The following is a 20,275-nucleotide window of genomic DNA, read 5'->3' as shown; positions in this document are numbered from 1 at the left end:
GGTTCATTCTGAAGTGCTCATTGAATTTTTTGAAATAAGTCTATTATTGTAATTTCTTCCTTGCTAGATATTCCACGGTCAACTGTAAGCGGTATTGTTTAGGAACAACAGCAACTCTGCCACAAAATGGCAGACCACGTATTTGGTAAAGCCCGTTTATAAGGCAGCAAATATTGTTTCATAGATATTTTACACTTAATAATCACTGCACTTTTATATTGACAGCAGGTGGCAGTAAAGAGGCAAAACAAAATTATTTCATCCAATACTCTCTAATATACACAGGGTTGAGCATAGCTCAGCGGGTAGAGCACCCGTCCCATGTGTAGAGGCTACAGCCCTCACTGCAGGCGACCTTGGTTCAAATCCTGCACCAAGCGGTCTTATCCTGCATGTCATTCCCCCCCTCTCTCTGCCTCCTGTTTCCTGTCTATCTCTACTAACCTGTCCATTAAAGGCAAAAAAGCCCAGAAAAATATACTTAAAAAAAAAAAAAAAAAAAGTGTACACTGGCCACATCTAGCAGAACTCCACTTTTGATAAATTTCTACTGCAATGTTTGTTTAAAAAGCTACATTTATTTATTTAGTTATTCATTTTTTCCCACAGACAAAAAAAAAACACATGTAAAATGAAAGCCCAGCGCCCCTACCAAGCCCAACAAGCCAACCACCCATGGTTGCACAGAAGAGTGCAAATGTATTTGCTGTTGTGACAACTGCCTCGGTCTTAAACTACCAAAGACACGTGTTGCCCCTGGTGCTAGGTGTAAGATAGGGCCATTATTTTTGTGGACGCATATGGAAATGGGCTGGGCTCTATTGATAATGTTGGCACGACCTGAGGTAATCCATCCTTATTCCACAGTATTTTGTGGAAGCCTTGCTCTTGATGCTGTATGTGTATCTCTAAACTGTCTAAATCAATCAGTAGCCAGCTTTATTTATCATAAAATGAAAATAATTAATAAAGTACAACTAATGATAAATCTCTCTCTGCAATGCCAAGTTATACAGGGCTAACCAGGGGAATCCATAGGCTGCTTGGTATGATGCTATCTGTCTGCCTTGCCCATGGATGAAGGGATGGGGCCCCGTGTGCTGTCCAAACATTTTTTTGCACAGCTGTCAGGGCTCCCCACCACCCCATCTGGAATTTGGTTCTACAGGAGAGGAGCATGGTAACTGAAGGCTTTGCCTTCCATTCTACTTTTAGAGATACTAGGAACCACAAGTAGACCTATATGCTGGAAGTACAATGTTCTAGCGGTATAATAAGGTAATAGTGTTTGTCAGAACACACGCAGCTGCATTCTCAACCAGCTGGAGAGTCTTTAAAGATCTGCGAGGGCAGCCTGATATTAATGAATTGTAATAATACAGCCTTGAAGCAAGGAATGCATAGACTAGTTTTTCTGCATCATACTCAGTGCATGATGCTTGTGGAGGGTGTTTTTTTCAAGCTAATTCATGAACTGGAAAATGTAACAAATAGGGGGGAAATGAATAAAATTCTCCTACATTTTGATCATTTTAACTGTAGCATATTTTCTTATTGCCCTTTCTGATTTTCAGTCTTATTGCCATTTCTGCCTAATTGCCATCCTACCTGCTTAGTATTAAAATGTCCTAAGAGACCTCCCCCACTACTATCAAGATTCAATAGGGCAATAAATTCATTTTTATGGGCAGGCAGAAGACCTCTTTGCAATAGGAAGTCTCAGTCTACCCAGAATTGACTGGTATCACTATGCTTTTTCTTTAAATCAGATGTCCAAACTGTATATGGGAAAAGACCAAGCTACAGGATGGGTTTTATTTGAAAAGGAACTTACAGAACCCCTTCCGGTACACTCGTCTATATCACAAACAAGTGGAGAAATATCATTTGGGAACCCATTGCTTGAGTTTGCAAGGGACACTTGGAAAATGTCACACCAAATTATTGGGGAGAAGCCTTCTTTTACCAAAAAAATCACCTCTTTGGCACAACAAACTCTTAAAAGTGGGCAAGAAGACACTTTATTGGAGAACTTGGGTCGAGGCAGGTATAATTTCTATTGAAGATGTTTTCGAGGTTGATCATTTTGGAGATGTGATAGTGACAAAGGTACACGTTTAAACACGTTATATGATTGTCAAATGACCAGGAATCTATGGAATAATATAAGATTCTTCCTTAACAGGGTACTTGGTACTGCAATGACGCAAAACCCAGCACTCTGCATACTAGGTATGATACCTGAAGGGGTAGGTTTGACAGGCCAACAAGTTTCATGGTGTAGATTAGCCCTTATCACTGGCTGTAGGATAGTGCTTAGGCACTGGAAAACAAAAAACGTCATCCCTTTTAATGAATGGTGTGGAGAAATGCCTAAAATAGCCTAATAGGTGGTCAAAAAGCTCCTCGGTGGGAGGGCCCCGGGGATGGATGAGATCCACCCCGAGTTCCTCAAGGCCCTGGATGTTGTGGGGCTGTCATGGTTGACACGACTCTGCAGCATCGTGTGGACATCAGGGGCAGTGCCTCTGGATTGGCAGACTGGGGTGGTGATCCCTCTTTTTATTTAAAGTATATTTTTTTGGGCTTTTTTGCCTTTAATATACAGGACAGTGGAGAGAGACAGGACACAGGCAGAGAGAGGGGGAATGACGCAGGATAAGACCGCTCGACTCGGGATTCGAACCGGGGTCACCTGCAACGAGGACTGTAGTCTCAACACATGGGGTGGGAGTGCTACCCGCTGAGCTTACTCAACCCCGTGATCCCTCTTTTTAAGAAGGGGTAGCGGAGGGTGTGTTCCAACTATAGGGGAATCACACTCCTCAGTCTCCCTGGTAAGGTCTATTCGGGGGTGCTGGAGAGGAGGGTCCATCGGATAGTCGAACCTCGGATTCAGGAGGAGCAGTGTGGTTTTCGTCCAGGCAGTGGAACTGTGGACCAGCTCTACACCCTCTGCAGCATCCTTGAGGGTGTATGGGAGTTTGCCCAACCAGTCCACATGTGTTTTGTGGACTTGGAGAAGGCATGTCCGTTCCATGTATGACCGGTGTCAGAACTTGGTCCGCATTGCTGGTAATAAGTCGGACTTGTTTCCGGTGAGGGTTGGACTCCGCCAGGGTTGCCCTTTGTCACCGATCCTGTTCATAATCTTTATGGACAGGATTTCTAGGCGCAGCCAGGGTGTTGAGGGGGTCCGGTTTGGTGACCTCAGGATTGAGTCACTGCTTTTTGCGGATGATGTGGTTCTGTTGGCTTCATCAGACCGTGACCTCCAACTCTCACTTGGATCAGTTCGCAGCCGAGTGTGAAGCGGCCCGGGATGAGAATCAGCACCTCCAAATCTGAGTCCATGGTCCTCAACCGGAAAAGGGTGGAGTGTACTCTCCGGGTCGAGGATGAGATCCTGCCCCAAGTGGAGGAGTTCAAGTACCTTGGGGTCTTGTTCACAAGTGAGGGAAGGATGGAGCGTGAGATCGACAGGCGGATTGGCGCGATGTCTGCAGTAATGCGGACTTTGCACAGATCCGTCATGGTGAAGAGAGAGCTGAGCCGAAAGGCGAAGCTCCCGATTTACCAGTCGATCTTCGTTCCTACCCTCACCTATGGTCAAGAGCTTTGGGTAGTGACCGAAAGAACAAGATCGCGGGTACAAGCAGCCGAAATGAGCTTCCTCTGTAGGGTGGCTGGGAGAAGCTCAGTTATCGGGAGGGAGCTTGGAGTAGACCCACTGCTCCTCCACGTCGAGAGGAGCTTGATGAGATGGCTCGGGCATCTAATTAGGATGCCTCCCGGACGCCTCCCTGGTGAGATGTTCAGGGCATGTCCCACCAATAGGAGACCCCGGGGAAGAGCCAGGACACGCTGGAGTAGGGTGACCAGGCGTCCGGCTTTAGGCCGGACAGTCTGGATTTTCAATGCCCTGTCCGGCGTCCGGAAGCGTATTTGTCCTCCTTTTTGAGGCACTAGGCTTGAAGAGCGGAGTTTTTTCATCTTTGCTGGGATGCAGCACAACATCCAATCATAGACTATAAAAATGCCTCCAACGCTGTAACATATCTGGTATAACAAATGATTGGCTAAGAGCGGTGTCAGATAAATATCTGCTTATACCATGGGTTAAAAACGTAAACAAGGGTCTATGTGCTGCTACGTCATATAACATTGACAGAAAGTCAGCATCATGCCAAAACGCAAGACATCGAAAGAACAGAAGTATTGCAGATAGACAATCAACTATTTTGGTGAGTACACTAACCTTATGATTTCACTGATGGGCTACATGAAGTATTTATATTTATTGGGTTGAAAACAATACAGATTTTGGAAGGTTGATAACTATATTGTTGCTATGTTGTTATTTGTACCAGTCTCTGCAGGATATAAACAGGCCCAGGGGCAGTGGGGGCTTGGAAGCCATGATGACAGAGGGGCTGTTGTCTCCTGAGCTGCTACAGAGGGTGAATGTGGAGTTTGCTTAAATACAGGTCTGCTGCACACACACAGACACTGTGGCTGTGTGTGTGCCCAAAAGATTGAAGCACTTTAGAAATGCTATACTTTTTGAGCAGTTGAATGTTTTTGTTTTTTTACAATCTCCTTTGTTGTTTACATAAAAGGTTATTTAGGCTTTTTTTAAAAGCATTTTTTGATTATGTATGTTACCATTTAAGTCCACACATGTTACGGTTTGTGGCACTCTGCACTTTAAAAGATTCATCTCAGTGGTCACTTCTTGAACACCACAATGTATTGAATAAATACAAATACTGTGAACAAACATTTTTTGACTTTTCATTAATATTTTTTCCTATTCAGCTACACAAACATCATATTTAAACCACTCAAAATTGTACTATAAATGAGAGTATACCAGAGTCCTATGTGCACTGTAGTAATTTATTGATATGCCACATAATGTCCTCCTTTTTGGTATTATGGAAATGGTCACCCTACGCTGGAGAGACTATGTCTCTCGGCTGGCCTGGGAACGCCTTGGGATCCCCCGGGATTCGCTGGACGAAGTGGCTGGGAAGAGGGAAGTCTGGGCTTCCATGCTTAGGCTGCTGCCCCCACGACCTGACCCCGGATAAGCGGAAGAGGGTGGTAACGGTAACGGTTATTTGGTCTTCTTCTTTGCTCATTGTGGTGTTTGATGGCATGTCTTGTAACAAGTGTCTCAAAATCACTGCTTAAAAACAATACATATTCATAAAATAGACTTGTACTCTCTGGAACCCTCTGGAGCAGAGTGCCAAAAAGAATCTATTAGAGTAACCTTCGGCCCTATTTTCTTCATCCAACAGATGCCAGACAGCGATATTAGATGATATTTCAGAAGTCTTGAGCAGATTGAATAGGGATATACAGCAGTTGTCCAACAGTCTAGGTACAGATTTTGAACACTTCCATTAAATATTGACTATACTGAATGTAACAGTGAAGTCAGAGTGACTTTGTTATCAAATATTCAGTATACTTATTTTTATAACATAAAAAGGGCTTATATTATGTTCATCACACAAGCATAATGTTGGAGTTGAATGGGTTTCATAGCATTATGTAAAAATGTGATTCCTCTTTAGTAATACAGTATATTGGTGATGAATATTATTAATTTATTTATATTTTGAAAGGGTAGAACATGTCTCCCAGCAGCTAAAGAACTGGAATTTAACAATAATGGTTTTTGTGTCATTAAATGGAGTTCGGCATTTGGAGAATCAACTGGAATGAATCAGCTCCTCTCCCTCATACACAGGCATCTGTTGAAATTCCTGAACTTTTCCCTGGTCTACAGGAGACATATGTGACTCTGCTGCCATCAGACATTGATTCATTCCAAACCAGTGAGGTCTATGGTACAGACATTTACTTTGTTTTTTGTACTTTATTTTTCTAGAAGGAACATAGACAACATACAGAGAGACATAGAACAAATAGTTGGTCACCTATACATTCATTCAGACGTTATACTGGTGGAGTTACAAATACAATGATGGCCCAATGAGCATCTCTTTTGGACATGTACACAATCCATTTTTCCCAATAGTGCAAATATTTATCAGTCTGTAGATTTAACGAAAAGGTCATCCTTTCCATATTTTGGATATTGGTCACAATGTTGATCCAGTCTGACTCTGCCGGAGGTGTGGTCTGCAACCAGCTTCGAGTTACGGTTTTCTTACTAGCTGCTAATAATATTTTTAAAAGATATTTGTCTAGCCTCAATATATGGGGTGCAATATTTCCCAGGTTGATTGTAGAAAAAGAGCTGTTAATTTCATCACCAAAAATGTTTTGTACTACTTGTGTAATCTTTTGCCAATATGGCTGAATAGCTGGGCAGCTCCAGAATATATGAAAATGGTCCACTAGCTGTTCACCACAGTTCCTCCAACATAGTCTCCCCTGCCGTCTCCCCTGTCTGCACACATTTTAACTTAGGGGTTATGAAATATCTAACCAGATTCCGCCAGCAGAAATCTCTCAAGAGACTAGAACTAGTAGAAGTTGACTGCACAGAGCATATATGGTACAGACATTTATGTGGAGGCTGTGAGTATGATCCAAAAGTATTTGGCTGAGTGCTGAACTGGAGTTTTTAGGCAATTCAACTACACTGACTTCAACTTTCATACCTGGAAGCTCTGTACATTGAATATGCTGTCAAGGATTGTACCCAAATACAAATTGCATTTCTGGTGAAAGGATGTGTCTCTTCAGTTATTTGTAGGCCTATAGTAATCTTAAAAGTCAAAACATTAATTTGTTTTTCACTTTTCTTATAAACTGTTTTTTTCTCCAATGTGGCTGTGCAATTCAGGGTCTAAGTTTGTGAGCAAGAGACTTTATGTTCCACTGTAAAACCTTCTTAAAAAATTACATTCAATTCAGTTCAATGTTATTTATATAGCACCAAATCACAGTGAAAGTTATTTAAAGGCAACTTTCACATAGAGCAAGTCTAGACCGTACTCTTTTAATTACATTTCACAACTAACCATCAGTGATGGTGTATGGATGCCATTTAATCTGCACAAAGTCTCACAAAGCATATCATTTTGCCACTTACAAAAAGAGAATCAGGTTTCGGGGCAAATTTCAGATATACATTTTACACCGTGATTTAGGCCTAAGGGTATTTAAAATGTGGCATGACATGATTAATTCACAGCTTGGAACACAAGTCATTTCAGTCCTTCCACCGGTGTTGTAATTTGTAATATTAAAAGTGGAAATGCTAGCTTGGTTTCTGTTAGAATCCCTAGCATTCTAGTTTGAGTCAGCGAGGGGCTTAAACCTAAAGTCTGTTTATGTGTGTGCGTGTGTGTGTGTGTGTGTGTATGTGTGTGTTCTTGGAATCTGAAACGACATAGCGTTATAACCAGTGGCCATTGCTACAATTAGGATGTTCAGTCCCCCCCCCCCCCCCCGAATTAAGAAATTAGGACTGTTTGTTCGCGACATACATGCATGTAACTTTACTGCATACACTACCATAATGTCAACAAGTAAAAGTTTCTTCTGACGAAGCGGTGAGGAGTGAGTGACGATCTTGTAATCACTGGCACAATTTCCACACGGCAGTTTGAAGCGGAACCATAGCGTGAGCGTAGCAAGCATAGACGGTCACTTTTCACCGGCGCACTGAAGTAGCTTCCATGACCAGGAACAGTTGACAACAACATTAAGGTAAACCATTGTCTTTTCTGTAATGAATTCTAACCTCCAGCTGTACACACCAGTAGTCTTACTTGGTAAAGACAGCGTTGCTTAATGTTCAACCACAACAAGAAATGTGATTTGAAGTGAAGCCGGTTGATTCATTCCAATGTTGTGATGATAACGTTAACGTTACATGAGAGACACAAATTAGGGCTAAAGCAATGCGTTCTGCAGCTCTACACATACCATCTGTCAGAAATATGAAGCTTTTGATTTACAGTGAACCAAATGTTTAAGGTTATGTTCAATTATCCAATGTGTCTAAGAAATATTTTTTTGGTAGCTGTTTTACCAGGGTTTACAATAATATGGTGAGTTCAACGAAGTTTATAAGACAATTTTTACATAACATAACATTCATGAATATACGATTCCTCTCTGTGGAGGCTGCATATAGCCTTTTTAAAATGATTTACGAACTGATTTGACTATGTACGTTCAGTCGTTAATTAAAATCCAGCATACACTGTAGAAATTGTAGAAAATTATATTTGCTTAACTATTAGCTGCTTTTGAAGCTATGGCCACAAAGTCCTCCCCAGTGCAGAGAGACAGCATAAAAATAAAACAGTATAGAAGCCAGGTACAAACGAAGTCATCCATAAGGTAAAGCTGTATTATGTAAACACATGAGTCCTGTATCCAGACAAGAAAGTAAGTTTATAAAGCTTACGTTCTGAGACCTAAAAGTTGAGACAGACTAAATACGAACTGAAAGACTTTCAAAGATTAGACAGATCACAGCCAACATCTGTATTTGTATTATTACTTCCAGAAATTTAGTTGTCCTCTTGTTTGTTTATGTTGGTGTTTTATCCCTACCTCCGATTTCTGCATAACTGTAGTATTTCGAATGTACTGTACTATTAGGCCTGCTTTTTTGCAAGATTGTGCTGGCATTCTGTTTTACTTGCTGAGTGATTGTCAACCTACAATTGTGTTTTTTCCCCCATTTTGTTGTGGAAATAAACTGGCCTTCACAAATCCCCATCCAACCCCTGAGCAGAATGCTGACAGTGAGCCAGACCTTATCATCAAACATCAGTGGTAGACTCCACTAATGTTCCTCTGGCTGAATGGTAGCAAGCTCTTGCAGTGTGGTGGACAGACTCATACTTTTGACCATTTAGTGGATCCACTTTTCACAATGAAGTGGACAGATGAACAGCTTCAGAAACTTAATGTAATGTTTGTCAAACATACAGAACCGTTGGAAGCAAATCATCAGCTTGACGGTGACCATAGCAACCCCTTTGGAAACTCACAATTAATCACCAATATTATCACAAGTGAAAGGGATCTTAAAACCTTTTTAACAGTATCTGTCTGTCCAATTTATTTGAAAAAATTGCTGATGTTTTCTTACAGCTGATGTTGGCCTCTCTGTCCACAATGATGTCACATGGTTTCAAGAGCAGTAAGCAGGACTTCACCTTTGGACCATGGAAAGTGACTGCTGCCAAAAACCACATCATGAAATCCAAAGACATTGAACGGTGAGATGTTGCTCTTACTTACAGTCATCCATTTAAAAGGTGATGATATGTCAGCGTTGTTATCACAACTTGTTTTTGCTGCCCCCAAGTGGACACAAAATCATTTAATGCAGATTTAAGATGACAGCATTGAGGCTATGCCTAAAGTTGGGTTCAGAAAGAGGTAAAGAAACACAATTTTACACACTCAAACTCCAACACTGGAAATCTCTAAATGAAATCTGATCCAGCCCAGGACATACCTGAACTGTGACCTAACTTTTGTATAGTGACACAGGGTCAGAACAGTACAGAAGATACAGGCAGCAGCTCCAGTTGCCTGTTATAGCACGCAGTGAAAGTACAGCAAAAAAAAGAGGAAAAAACGTTTTAATAGATAATGTTTACTTTCCCAATGTGTTCATGTTTAGCAATGTGCTCAAATTAACATATTAGCTTTGGTAAAAATCATTAAATTATATTAAAAATCACCTGTACATACAAATTAAATGTATTTATGTTTTCTGTTGCAAGTATCTCATCCTAATCCTGGGAAAGCATCATATCTTGTGTGATATTGTCACACAGCATGGATAAAGTGGGAGTTAATGGTTAGTTATAAGCAAATAAGTATTGAGAAAAACTACATTGTAAACAAATGTTCCAAGCTATGCTAAAGACACCCTGTGGAGCCTCTGACCTCTGGTAGCGCTATGGAGCAGTTTTTTTATTTTTTTATTTATTTTATGGGTGAGTCCCATTTTGTTTGTATTGTGAAAGTGCACAAGGATACATGCAGGTGGCACAATACCTAGCCATGGGAAGGGTTTCAAACAGTTCTAGTGAACTACAGGTGACTGTAATGCTCCAATAAATGCAACATTGCACCAACAAAGGCAGACTACTAGCTTGAAAAAAATGGCTGTAAATAGTTTAGGATTTATCACCTGCAGACATATTTTAGGACATGTCAAAATCTTGTTTCTGACATATTTTTTCCACAAAAATGTGAAGTTATCATGTTAACAACCCTAAAAACATCTACTCTTTCTCCATCATTGAAAAATCCAGAATCAATGAATATACAACTGTGTTTCATTTCAAAAGCTTAACTGCTGAATGCAAAATGTCTCCTAGTTCTCTGAAAAGTAAATTCTCAGTATGTGTGTGTGGCTTCAAGGTTCCACATCAGACTTGCATATTGGGCCTTAGTTGGTTCCAAAGTAGTTGTGGTGTCACAGATGATGCTTGTAGCTACAACCTTCTAAACTCACAGTTACAGTGAGTAAAAAGAAACTTCATACATTTCAAGGTGATTGTGAAAACAGCCTTCTAGTGTCAAATCATACACATACTGTACATAATTATGCAGTGTAAAGCTCAAACATTCATCTAAAGATAAAACCCATTTTTGAGTGGAGCAGGACTTTACATAGCTTTGCTTTTTGTCAGTAAAACCAAATATAAATATCCAGTATACATTATGTTGCTGTGGACAAAGATGTGATGTCACATTAAACAGTTTGTTTATTTTGACTTTTCCAGGTTAGCAGAGGAGATGAGCATGCCCTCCCTTCCAGAGATGCTGTTTGGGGACAATGTCCTGCGCATCCAACACAAAGATGGCTTCGGCATTGAATTCAATGCAATCGATGCCCTTAAGAGAGTCAACAACATGGAGGATGCTGTCAAGGTGGCCTGTGCTCAGGAATGGCAGGAGAGCAGGCAAGATACATATCTATTGTGTTACTAAAGGCCACAGCTTGAGGATCAAGCTACATTCAGTTAACATTTGATATGTCAAAACTCTAAAGCAGGTGTGTCCAACCATTTAGACACTGAGCGCTAATAGAACAGCCAAAGTACTTTAAAGAAACTAACAAATGCTTTGGCAAATGCTTGCAACTCTATTGAGAAGCAATGACAGCACACTGCTTATTTAGACTCAATCGAACTTCTAGCAGTTCTTGTTCTGCCACCATTTAACCTGTTTGATTTGGCATTCAAAAGGTAAATTATAGGGTTTTTCCACTAGCTTGGATGAGTCTGCTTTAGCTCATAGCTTCTGACTGAATATTTGTGGTTTGAAGTTTAGTTTCTCTAACGTGTTCCTGTTTGTACATAAGATAAAATGGGAGTGATCACTTTGATCTAGGGCTTTGTGATTTGACCAAAATCTCATATCCTGATATATTTAATTTATTATCCCGATATTGATTTCTATCCTGAAACAGCACATTTAAATAGTATGAATACATGGTTGGTGCAGCCCCCTCCCCAACCACCATCTGTTGTTTGTCCATAGTTTGGCCAGATTCTGTTAAATAGCTCTGTTTGTTTTCTTACTCTGGTTCATCGGCTTTCTCACTACCAGTGCTCCCTCTCTTCATTCACTCTCTAGCTCACTCGACTACAACTGCTAACACAACAGTGTTAAAGCGATGGTTCGGCATAATTTCGACCTAGTGCCATATGCTATCAGCCGAATGGCTTAGTACAGGTGCTAACGGGACCACCAGTGAATCTTGTAAATTACCCCACTAATAATGCCTGGATTGTTATCAAACTTCTACAGGAGTACAAATAAGCTCTTTACTCATAAATCGATGCATTGAAAAGTTTGTAAGTACACCAGGAGTTTATTAAAATAAACACTTACCTGATGGCTTTTACTTTGCTGCTACTGCTAAAGCTGTAAACGAAATAGCGCGTGATTACTGAAATAATTTACGAGATACACTGGTGGTCCCATTAGCGCCTGTACTAAGCCATTCGGCTGATGGCTCTAACTCCACTATTTTCCGACCAAATGAAAATGAACGGCTGAGGTGGTGTTTAGATAGACCTCATGGTGCATATGAGGCTAGGTCGAAATTACGCCAAACCATCGCTTTAACTCCATGTCCCGCTGGGCTATTGTTGATCCGGCTCTGTGACTACCTCTGTAGCCACTTACTGGTGGAGTAACTCTGTCCCCTCATTCCATGTCTGACCCTTTTACACAAAACAGTGAGGCAGAATAACACAGCATTCCCGCCTGGAACAGATTCTCCAGAGAGCAGAGGAGAGCAGCACAACCATAAATGACAGCAAAATGCAACAGAGACTAGCTGCTCCTCTTGTGTGTCGCTGAGTCCTCTGTGTGTGCAGAAGGGGGACAGACAGCAGTGGAGAGTTGTCAACAACTTAACTCCTTACGAAAAAGAAGAATTTAACAATGTAATCTGCATGAAAGCTGGAAAGACTGCAGATGATGAAATATACTGCTGTAAAGAGTGCATCACACAATATATATTGTCATATTACAAGGCCCTACTTTGAGACAAAATGTGCCTGATTTTTGCAATGTAACTTGGATAAAAAAAGGCAGTATTTTAAATTTGTTTTATGTGGGAGTTGAAGGACAGATCCTCAAAGATAACTCCTAGATTCCTTACGATCATTTTGAATCCAGGGTAATGCCATCCAGAGTAGTTATATCATTAGGTAATGTGTTTCTAAGGTGTTTGGGGCCAAGCACAATAACTTCAGTTTTTCAGAGTTAGGTAGAAGAAAATTGCAAGTCATCTAGGTCTTTATGTCCGTCCTTAAGGCATGCTTGTAGTTAAGTTAACTGATTAGATTAATCTGGCTTTATTAATAAATATAATAGTAGGTATCATCTGCATAATGATGACAGTGAAGTACATATAAAATACATATTATTGGTCTACTCCACTGAACCTTGAAGAACACTGTGTCTAACTGTATCTAACTTCATTGTTAACATTTACAAATTGGAATCCATCTGATAAATAGGACTTAAACAATTTAATGCAGTTCCTCTAATGGCTATTAAATGTTCAAGTCTCTTTAATAGGATTTGATGATCAATAGTGTCAAATGCAAGCACTAAGATCTAACAAGAATAGTACAGAGAGACGTCCACTGTCGGATGCAATTCCAAGGTTTTTGTAACTTTCAGCAGTGCTGTCTGCTATGATGAGCTCTAACTCATGACTAAAAATCCTCAAATAAACTATTACTATGTAGAAAGTCACACAGCTGATTGGCAACTGCTTTCTCATCTTGGAGATAAAGAGTATGCCTTTTAAGAAGTGGTTTAATTACAGCTACCTTATGGCAGTGGTTCCTAACCTTTTTCTTGAAGGACCCATATTTTTACCATTCTAAACTTTTCCTCCTGCACACCCTCATCCCCCAAAATATAATTACCAAAAAATAAGGGAACCTCCTAACTTACTTTTATATTTATTATATTTCAATATATTCACTGCTAAAATAAAAAAAAAAAAACAGTATTGAACCTAACCTCTTAATACCTGCAGGAAACCTGTGTAAAATTAATATATAAACTTCAGAACCAATTATTTTCTTCTTATTTTCTTATAATTATGAACACAATTTCTGTTTCATGATTTCTTTTTCCTTATGTCGTGTGTGTGTGTGTGTGTGTGTGTGTGTGTGTGTGTGTGTCTGTGTGTGTGTGTGTGTGTGTGTGATGCTGAAAAGGATTTATTGTACATTATTTTCTCAGTTTATATGTTAATGAAATTATTAGAGACATTAAATATGTGGCATGTTTTTGTTTGCTATCAACAGCAGAGTGATAGCAGATCCCAGAGAGGCTGGATGCAGAAATCAAAACATACATTATATATACTGCCCAATACTGAAATCCCATTTTAAATGTAGTTTATAAATGCATTTTAGTTGAGTTGAGTATATATTATGTTAAATTTGTGAGCGGATCACCAGCAAGTTTCCCTATGGCACGGGCCCTATCCAGATCCGTCAAACATGGTATGCTGATTTTTGGAGCAGACACCAACTGACCTGCTCACGAGTGCCTGATTGGTACCTGATTGGCAGCGCCTGGGGTTACCAGAAGCTCAAAACAAGAGTCAATAGCAACACCAAAATAAGCTGTTTGGCATTGGTAGAGAAGATTTGCCAAATTTTTCATGCGCGCAACCCACATACTCAGCTCTGCTGCTCATCCCACAAATGTATGTTCCTTACAAATGTGGCACCATTTAAAATGGAAATAAACAGGCTTTCCAACTCTATAAGATTTATTGCCATGAAGCATTGTTACAACAAAGAAATACTCTACCAAGCACAAATTTCCTTACTTTTTGTGTTCTCTTTTACAGCTGTTTCACTGGCAGCATGGTTTGGTGCAACTACCCCCAAATCAATGGAAACCACCTTCTAGAATATACTGAAATCTGTGGACTGTATATCTGATCTCAGAACTTTGTTGGGTATTTTCAAGCAGTAAATCACAGTGTGCTCCACTCACTTTTAACCCACCAGCCCTCAGCCCTACTCTAAGACAACAGGAGATCACACATTTCACAAGCAGAGACCCTTTCACGAACAACTAATCATGAATCTGTGATTTCCTTCTAGAGCTGATTCTGAACATTCCCAAGAGGTGGTAAGACCCTACGACTGGACATATACCACAGACTACAGAGGCACTCTGATAGGACAAAGTACACAGATACAGGTGGGACATTTTCTTTAATGGAGTGGAACACAAAATCATGAAAACCTTTTTGTATATTGTAAAAAGTCTTAGAAATATGGATATTTTGTGTCTTTGATCACTTCTACTTCTGCCTGTGTTTCATTTGTATTGGTTGTTCTTCTGAAGGCGACTGAGACAGCGGAACGTATCAACATGGAGAAGCTGAAGGCTCGGGAACAGATCATGTTTTTTGATGAGGTTCTCCTGTTTGAGGATGAGCTGCATGACCACGGAGTCTCAATGATCAGTGTCAAAATTGTGAGTGCTGCCTACATGTCTCAGCTGATATTACAGATCCGAACAAGAACCAGAATTACTAAGATTTAAGGGCAATACAAATGTACACTAAGCTTTTAATTGATTCTTTGGCCAAAATCTGCATGTTATTTTCCCAGGCAAGCTCAGAGGGCCAAGTTCAGTGATTGGTGTGTCTAAGATCACCAAGTTCAGAAAAGAAGTGATAATGTAGTGATCATGACATATTTCAAAATGTGCTCTTTGTAGTTTTATGTACACTGTGTCATGATATAATGTTGCATGTAAAGTATTTGAACTTGTAAGTTCTGCAAGAGTGACTCTGCAGTGTTAACATCTGGATGTGTGTTTTGTTGATTATGCAGAGAGTGATGCCCACAAGTTTCTTCTTGTTGCTGCGTTTCTTCCTACGAGTGGACGGAGTACTAATCAGAATAAATGACACACGATTGTATCATGAGGCAAGTTGGTTTTCTCCATCCAGGACAGATTTCAATATTTTTTAATGAGCAGGCCAAAGAATTGAAATGTAGCTGAGGTTAATCTCCTATGGTAAAGGTTCTAATAAGTAACAAGTTGAGATGCTGTTTTTGATTCCAGGCTGGAAAGGATTACATGCTACGAGAGTTCAGCACAAGGGAAAGCAGCATAGCAGAACTAAAGGTGAGCTTTGACAGACCATTATTGAGAAAGTTTTGTCTCAATATTATTTATGTGAACAGATCAACAATCCCTGTGCAAATGTGTAATCTGGAAAAATAAAACATCTTCCACGAATACAAAAAATTTGCAAATTCACAAAATATTTTGCACATAAATATAAAAATATTTGTGATTACAAGAAATTAATTGACTTAGTCTTTTAAAAGTCACCAATTCTTCTAAAAGTTTTGTGTAATGTTGAAATCAAATGTATTAAACAGTTTCTTGTATACAGTGTGTTATACAAAGTTAGGCTATGCCCAACTGGAAGACTCTGTGGGCCATTGATGAAAGATAGTGACACTTAACACTTTTATTGCATCCTCTGTTATCAAAATAAAAAAAAACCCAGCTAATAGGTTAAAGTTAGAGCCTGACCTGTTTATTCTTTCAGCCAATATCAGTGCTCAATATTGGCCTATCACAGATATATGTTGTATGTGCTGATATTTTTATTTACATTTTTAAAAAATTCTATAAACAGCATTTTCTCTCCAACATACCGTGATGTGTTCACTGTCAGCCTGCTGGGCATAAAATAAAAGACTCAACTGTCCATGGAGATAAACTTCACAAACAAGCCCTTAAAGTCTTGGACAGGCAATCAAGACAGTATCACCGCTCTGATATACTTGTTAAACATAGATGAATAAAGACCAACATTTGCTCATCCAGTTTACCAGATTATAATACACAAATCTGTAATGAATTCATTTACACAACAAAAGTGAAAAAAGCAAATGTCATCAAAAGTAAATATTTGACATTGACCATTGTTATTATTATTGTTGTTGTTTTATTGATAATAATAATAATTAGTAGCCTGTCACACAAGTAAAAGAAAAAAGCATCAGTGTGAATGTGAAATGTGTGAAACTTATCACATTATACCTCATTTGAATAAGGAAACAGTATGCAGAGAACGGATAGGAACATGACTCATTTACACCATTTGATTAAGTTGTACTTCATGCTTGGGTTGAGACATGATGAAATTCTGCTGTCATTGAGCACAGTGGATGATATTGTGATAAATATGCTTACACTGAGAAGGATTTTAAAATAGATGGGGCTGTATACAAAGGGTCAGACTCATTCATCCTGCTGGATACAGAAGGATGAATGAAGTCCAACCATCTGGAGGTACTGTCATTCATTGATCTGATGGTGGAGGAGCCACCACGGTCCACAAGCACTAACACACACGCCAAGGTTTGCTCAGGTTGTTCTGACTCTTCAAGAAGCACTTAACTGCCAAATGGAATAGTGGACTGAATAGTGGACCAACTCCAGACACTTTGTTAGTGTTGTTACTATTGTTATTTTCATTTGTACCTTATTTGCTGTATTGTTTTGTCTATGCCCGTGAAAACTCAATAAAATATTTAAGTATAATTTTTTTTAAAAAAGCACTTAACTGTAGCCTTGGTGATAGGATGAAATGGCTGCAGCATGTTTTAACCATGGATAGAGCCTCACCTCTGTCTGCTAACAGCTGAAGGAAAATAATCACATCAGGTAGAGAGCATGATGACATGTGCCCCTCTCCACACACCAGCACTGAAAAGCGGACCATTTTTTGACGCCATAGTAGATAGAGACAGTGTAGGAGTACATCATCGTCCACTTTTGCCCGAGACCAATTATGTGTCTCATGCTGTAATGTAATAAGTTAAAGTTAACATCATACTTCTCACAGGACTTTCCAGGAACATGTATGCAAAGTCTGCAGTTAAGTCTGAACATTTGGGTTCAACCACATAGAAGAGTTCTTACCGCTTTGAGGTTTGAAACAGTATCATGCTCATTCTGTGGTTGCAGGGTCACAGTATGCTATTAAGTTATCTGATGCCATCAAGTGGTCTTATGAGAGCATTATATAGCATTTATCTCTTTATCTACAGAAGGCAACATCAGACACTTTGAATTGATATAAAAGCCTTTGTTTATCACCGCAGCATAAAAAATCACCAATTTACAAAAGAAATGTACTAATGTTTTGCTTTTGAAAATAATCCTCACATTACTTTATATTAGTTTGTAAGTGCTCTAGATTCATTCATAGAATTAAAAAGTCTCTGTCACAGATATTTGCATAAATCCTGCTTGTGTTTGTTAGAACAATATACATTAAATGTACTCCTGACTAATATTTATTGATATCAGTAAATCTCTCCTATGTATTGTATCTTTTGTTGTCATTCTAACACAGGTGTTACTCTTCCCTTTAGAATGTTCCTGCTGCACTATACACAGATCCTAATGAGATCGCCCAGCATTTAACCTTGAAGCTGACAGAGTGTGAGAAGCTGGAACTTCCTGTGATACAGCCTCAGACTGTCAATGAAGGCCTTTAGTGAGCAGAATACTGCTCACTAATTACGTCCATGTTGGTGTTGCATGATGAAAAAGAATAATATTAGTGTTACAGTACATCTGTAATCTTACAGTAACATAACCATTGATCTTCCCTTCAAATATCTGTACAGGAATAGGTTTTTTTATATGTGACCACTGTGATGGTGTGTTCTTTAAACACTGCAATCTGATCTACAGTTTCAGTACATTATATATTATGATGTAACAATACCATATCAAATTGCATATCAGTGAAACTTTAACCCATCGTCTCAGTTTAGGTTTTGTTCATTTGAACTGATTTTGTTTTATGTGTACACTTTTCACTGTCAAATTGAATAGCCTTTTGACATAAGACTCAAGAAGATGGCTGTTTCAACTTGAGTAATGTGTTTGTAAAAATGCTACATATAACAGCTTTGTATTTTCTAAAGTGAAAGTAATGAAGAATTTCTGTAAATATGACTATTGTATTTTCTGCAGTGACTTGTGGAGGGTGCAGAAGCTTGTTTTCCATTTGCAAGTAAACACCTCCAGAATCAGAGTGAAAATGTCAAACCTTATGGCCACATAAAATGTTTTGTGTAACTGCTAGCTTGCTTTGCTTTTTCCGTATTTTTGTTTTCTGTTCATAAATAACTATGATGGTTAACTTCATCTGTCCAAAAACATTTCAAAAAGGTTTTTTCTGACAGGCAATATGTTCACTTATGCAGGGTGGGTTTAGATGAGTGCTACAAAGTCACTGCCCGCAATTGTTTATTAATTAATGGTATGGACACTATAAGGATCCACACAGCAGTGTATAAAGGTCGTGAGTAAAGACAGCTGTTCTGCTGAAGAACCTCTCTGGTGCAACACAATCTGTGAAACTTCACTTTTTATGTCCAGTTTGTTTCATTGACAGGTGGGGAAGGCATCATGTTGATATGAAAGCAGCTGGTTCAGGACGTCTTTGTCCATTTATCGAAATGAGGTTTGTGCACATGCGTCCAGTGTGACAATGACTGACATTTATAAAACACAACAATGTGTACGCACAGCTTTATAAATCTGAAGCAAAGAATTTGTATTTGTGTGTAGGCGATACACAGTTTTAGTCATGAATCTACACAGAGTTTGATGCATCTGGCCTCAGCAGTGTCACTGGATAAACACTTCCAGTATTCTTCCTGAGACTTGACAGCAGCATTCAATGCAGGTTTTACAGGTGATGACACCAAGGCATTTATCATCTACAGTACTAGAAACACTTTGTCAATCAAAAGAATTTGACGCGTTTTATCTCTGTCCAAACGTTTGACTGGTTGTGTAAAACAGATTTAAGTTTGCATTGGCATTGTAAGTCATTTGAGTTGGTAGAATTGTCTGATATCAATGCTCTGGTGAGTGGGTTAATATAATCACCATACAGGTTGAGCAAGTCAATACCATCAAGTTAATTGATCTTTGCATATAGAAAAATGGCCATTTTAATAAAGTAAGATTTCAGACAGAGAGATGAAACTCACATGTATACAGGTCACTGTTATGGAACAGTGGAAACAATTTGGCAGCAACCAACTTTTTTTTCTTGGAAAGAGGAAAGGCACGGTTCATTTCTGAAAAAACAGATCCACTTGGAAGAATTAAAATATCAAAGTATGTAAAAGAGTAAATGTGTTTGTTATGCAAGAAATTCTTTGAACGTCATGAGAATGATATTCACAGTCTCTTTTTAGCGCAATGTGGTGTTCTTCTCAAAGCTATAATAGATCAATTTCAGGAATAAAGATGGGGAAAAAATGCCATTATATGAGTGGATTTTATTATTTGAATTTGAGTTCTGTTACATGCTTGAGTAAATATGAAAGTACAATCAAACAAAGCCATGACTTATTTTGCAACTGCAGATTTCAACAGATTGCTTTGATAACATCACGTTGTTACAGACTTACAGAAAACCAGTCTAGTTTATGATAAATAAAATAGTGATATTATACTGTTATTATTTACTGTATTTCCATTGGAAACAGAGGGAAAAAGTTTCCCTGCTGCCATTGTTTCTTGGCAAAATCACAGGTCACTGTGTATAGAAATGAGCAATCAAAGCCTTCAGGACTCATAAAGTAGCATATTCTAATACATCATTGTGACTAAAAGTGACATCTTAATGTCTGGTGTATTTATGGAGCCTTTTATCATTTTAAGTGAACAGTCACATACAAGGAATACCATTTTA

The 20,275-nt window shown here is 39.0% G+C and overlaps 1 protein-coding gene across 1 annotated transcript; it reads left to right on the top strand.

The window, feature by feature from the left end:
- The first annotated feature begins 7,550 nt into the window (after window positions 1-7,550).
- On the top strand, window positions 7,551-19,848 carry tiprl (TIP41, TOR signaling pathway regulator-like (S. cerevisiae)). The gene is made up of 8 exons (XM_053332259.1): window positions 7,551-7,695; window positions 9,097-9,224; window positions 10,749-10,928; window positions 14,619-14,718; window positions 14,866-14,997; window positions 15,360-15,455; window positions 15,595-15,657; window positions 17,928-19,848. The coding sequence occupies exons 2-8, from the start codon at window positions 9,100-9,102 to the stop codon at window positions 18,051-18,053; spliced, it is 822 nt and encodes a 273-aa protein (XP_053188234.1). The 5' UTR covers window positions 7,551-7,695; window positions 9,097-9,099; the 3' UTR covers window positions 18,054-19,848.
- The last annotated feature ends 427 nt before the right edge of the window (window positions 19,849-20,275 follow it).

Source organism: Scomber japonicus, chromosome 13, assembly GCF_027409825.1.
Source record: "Scomber japonicus isolate fScoJap1 chromosome 13, fScoJap1.pri, whole genome shotgun sequence".
NCBI classification, from domain to species: Eukaryota; Metazoa; Chordata; class Actinopteri; order Scombriformes; family Scombridae; genus Scomber; species Scomber japonicus.
This window is presented reverse-complemented; position numbering and strand designations above follow the sequence as displayed.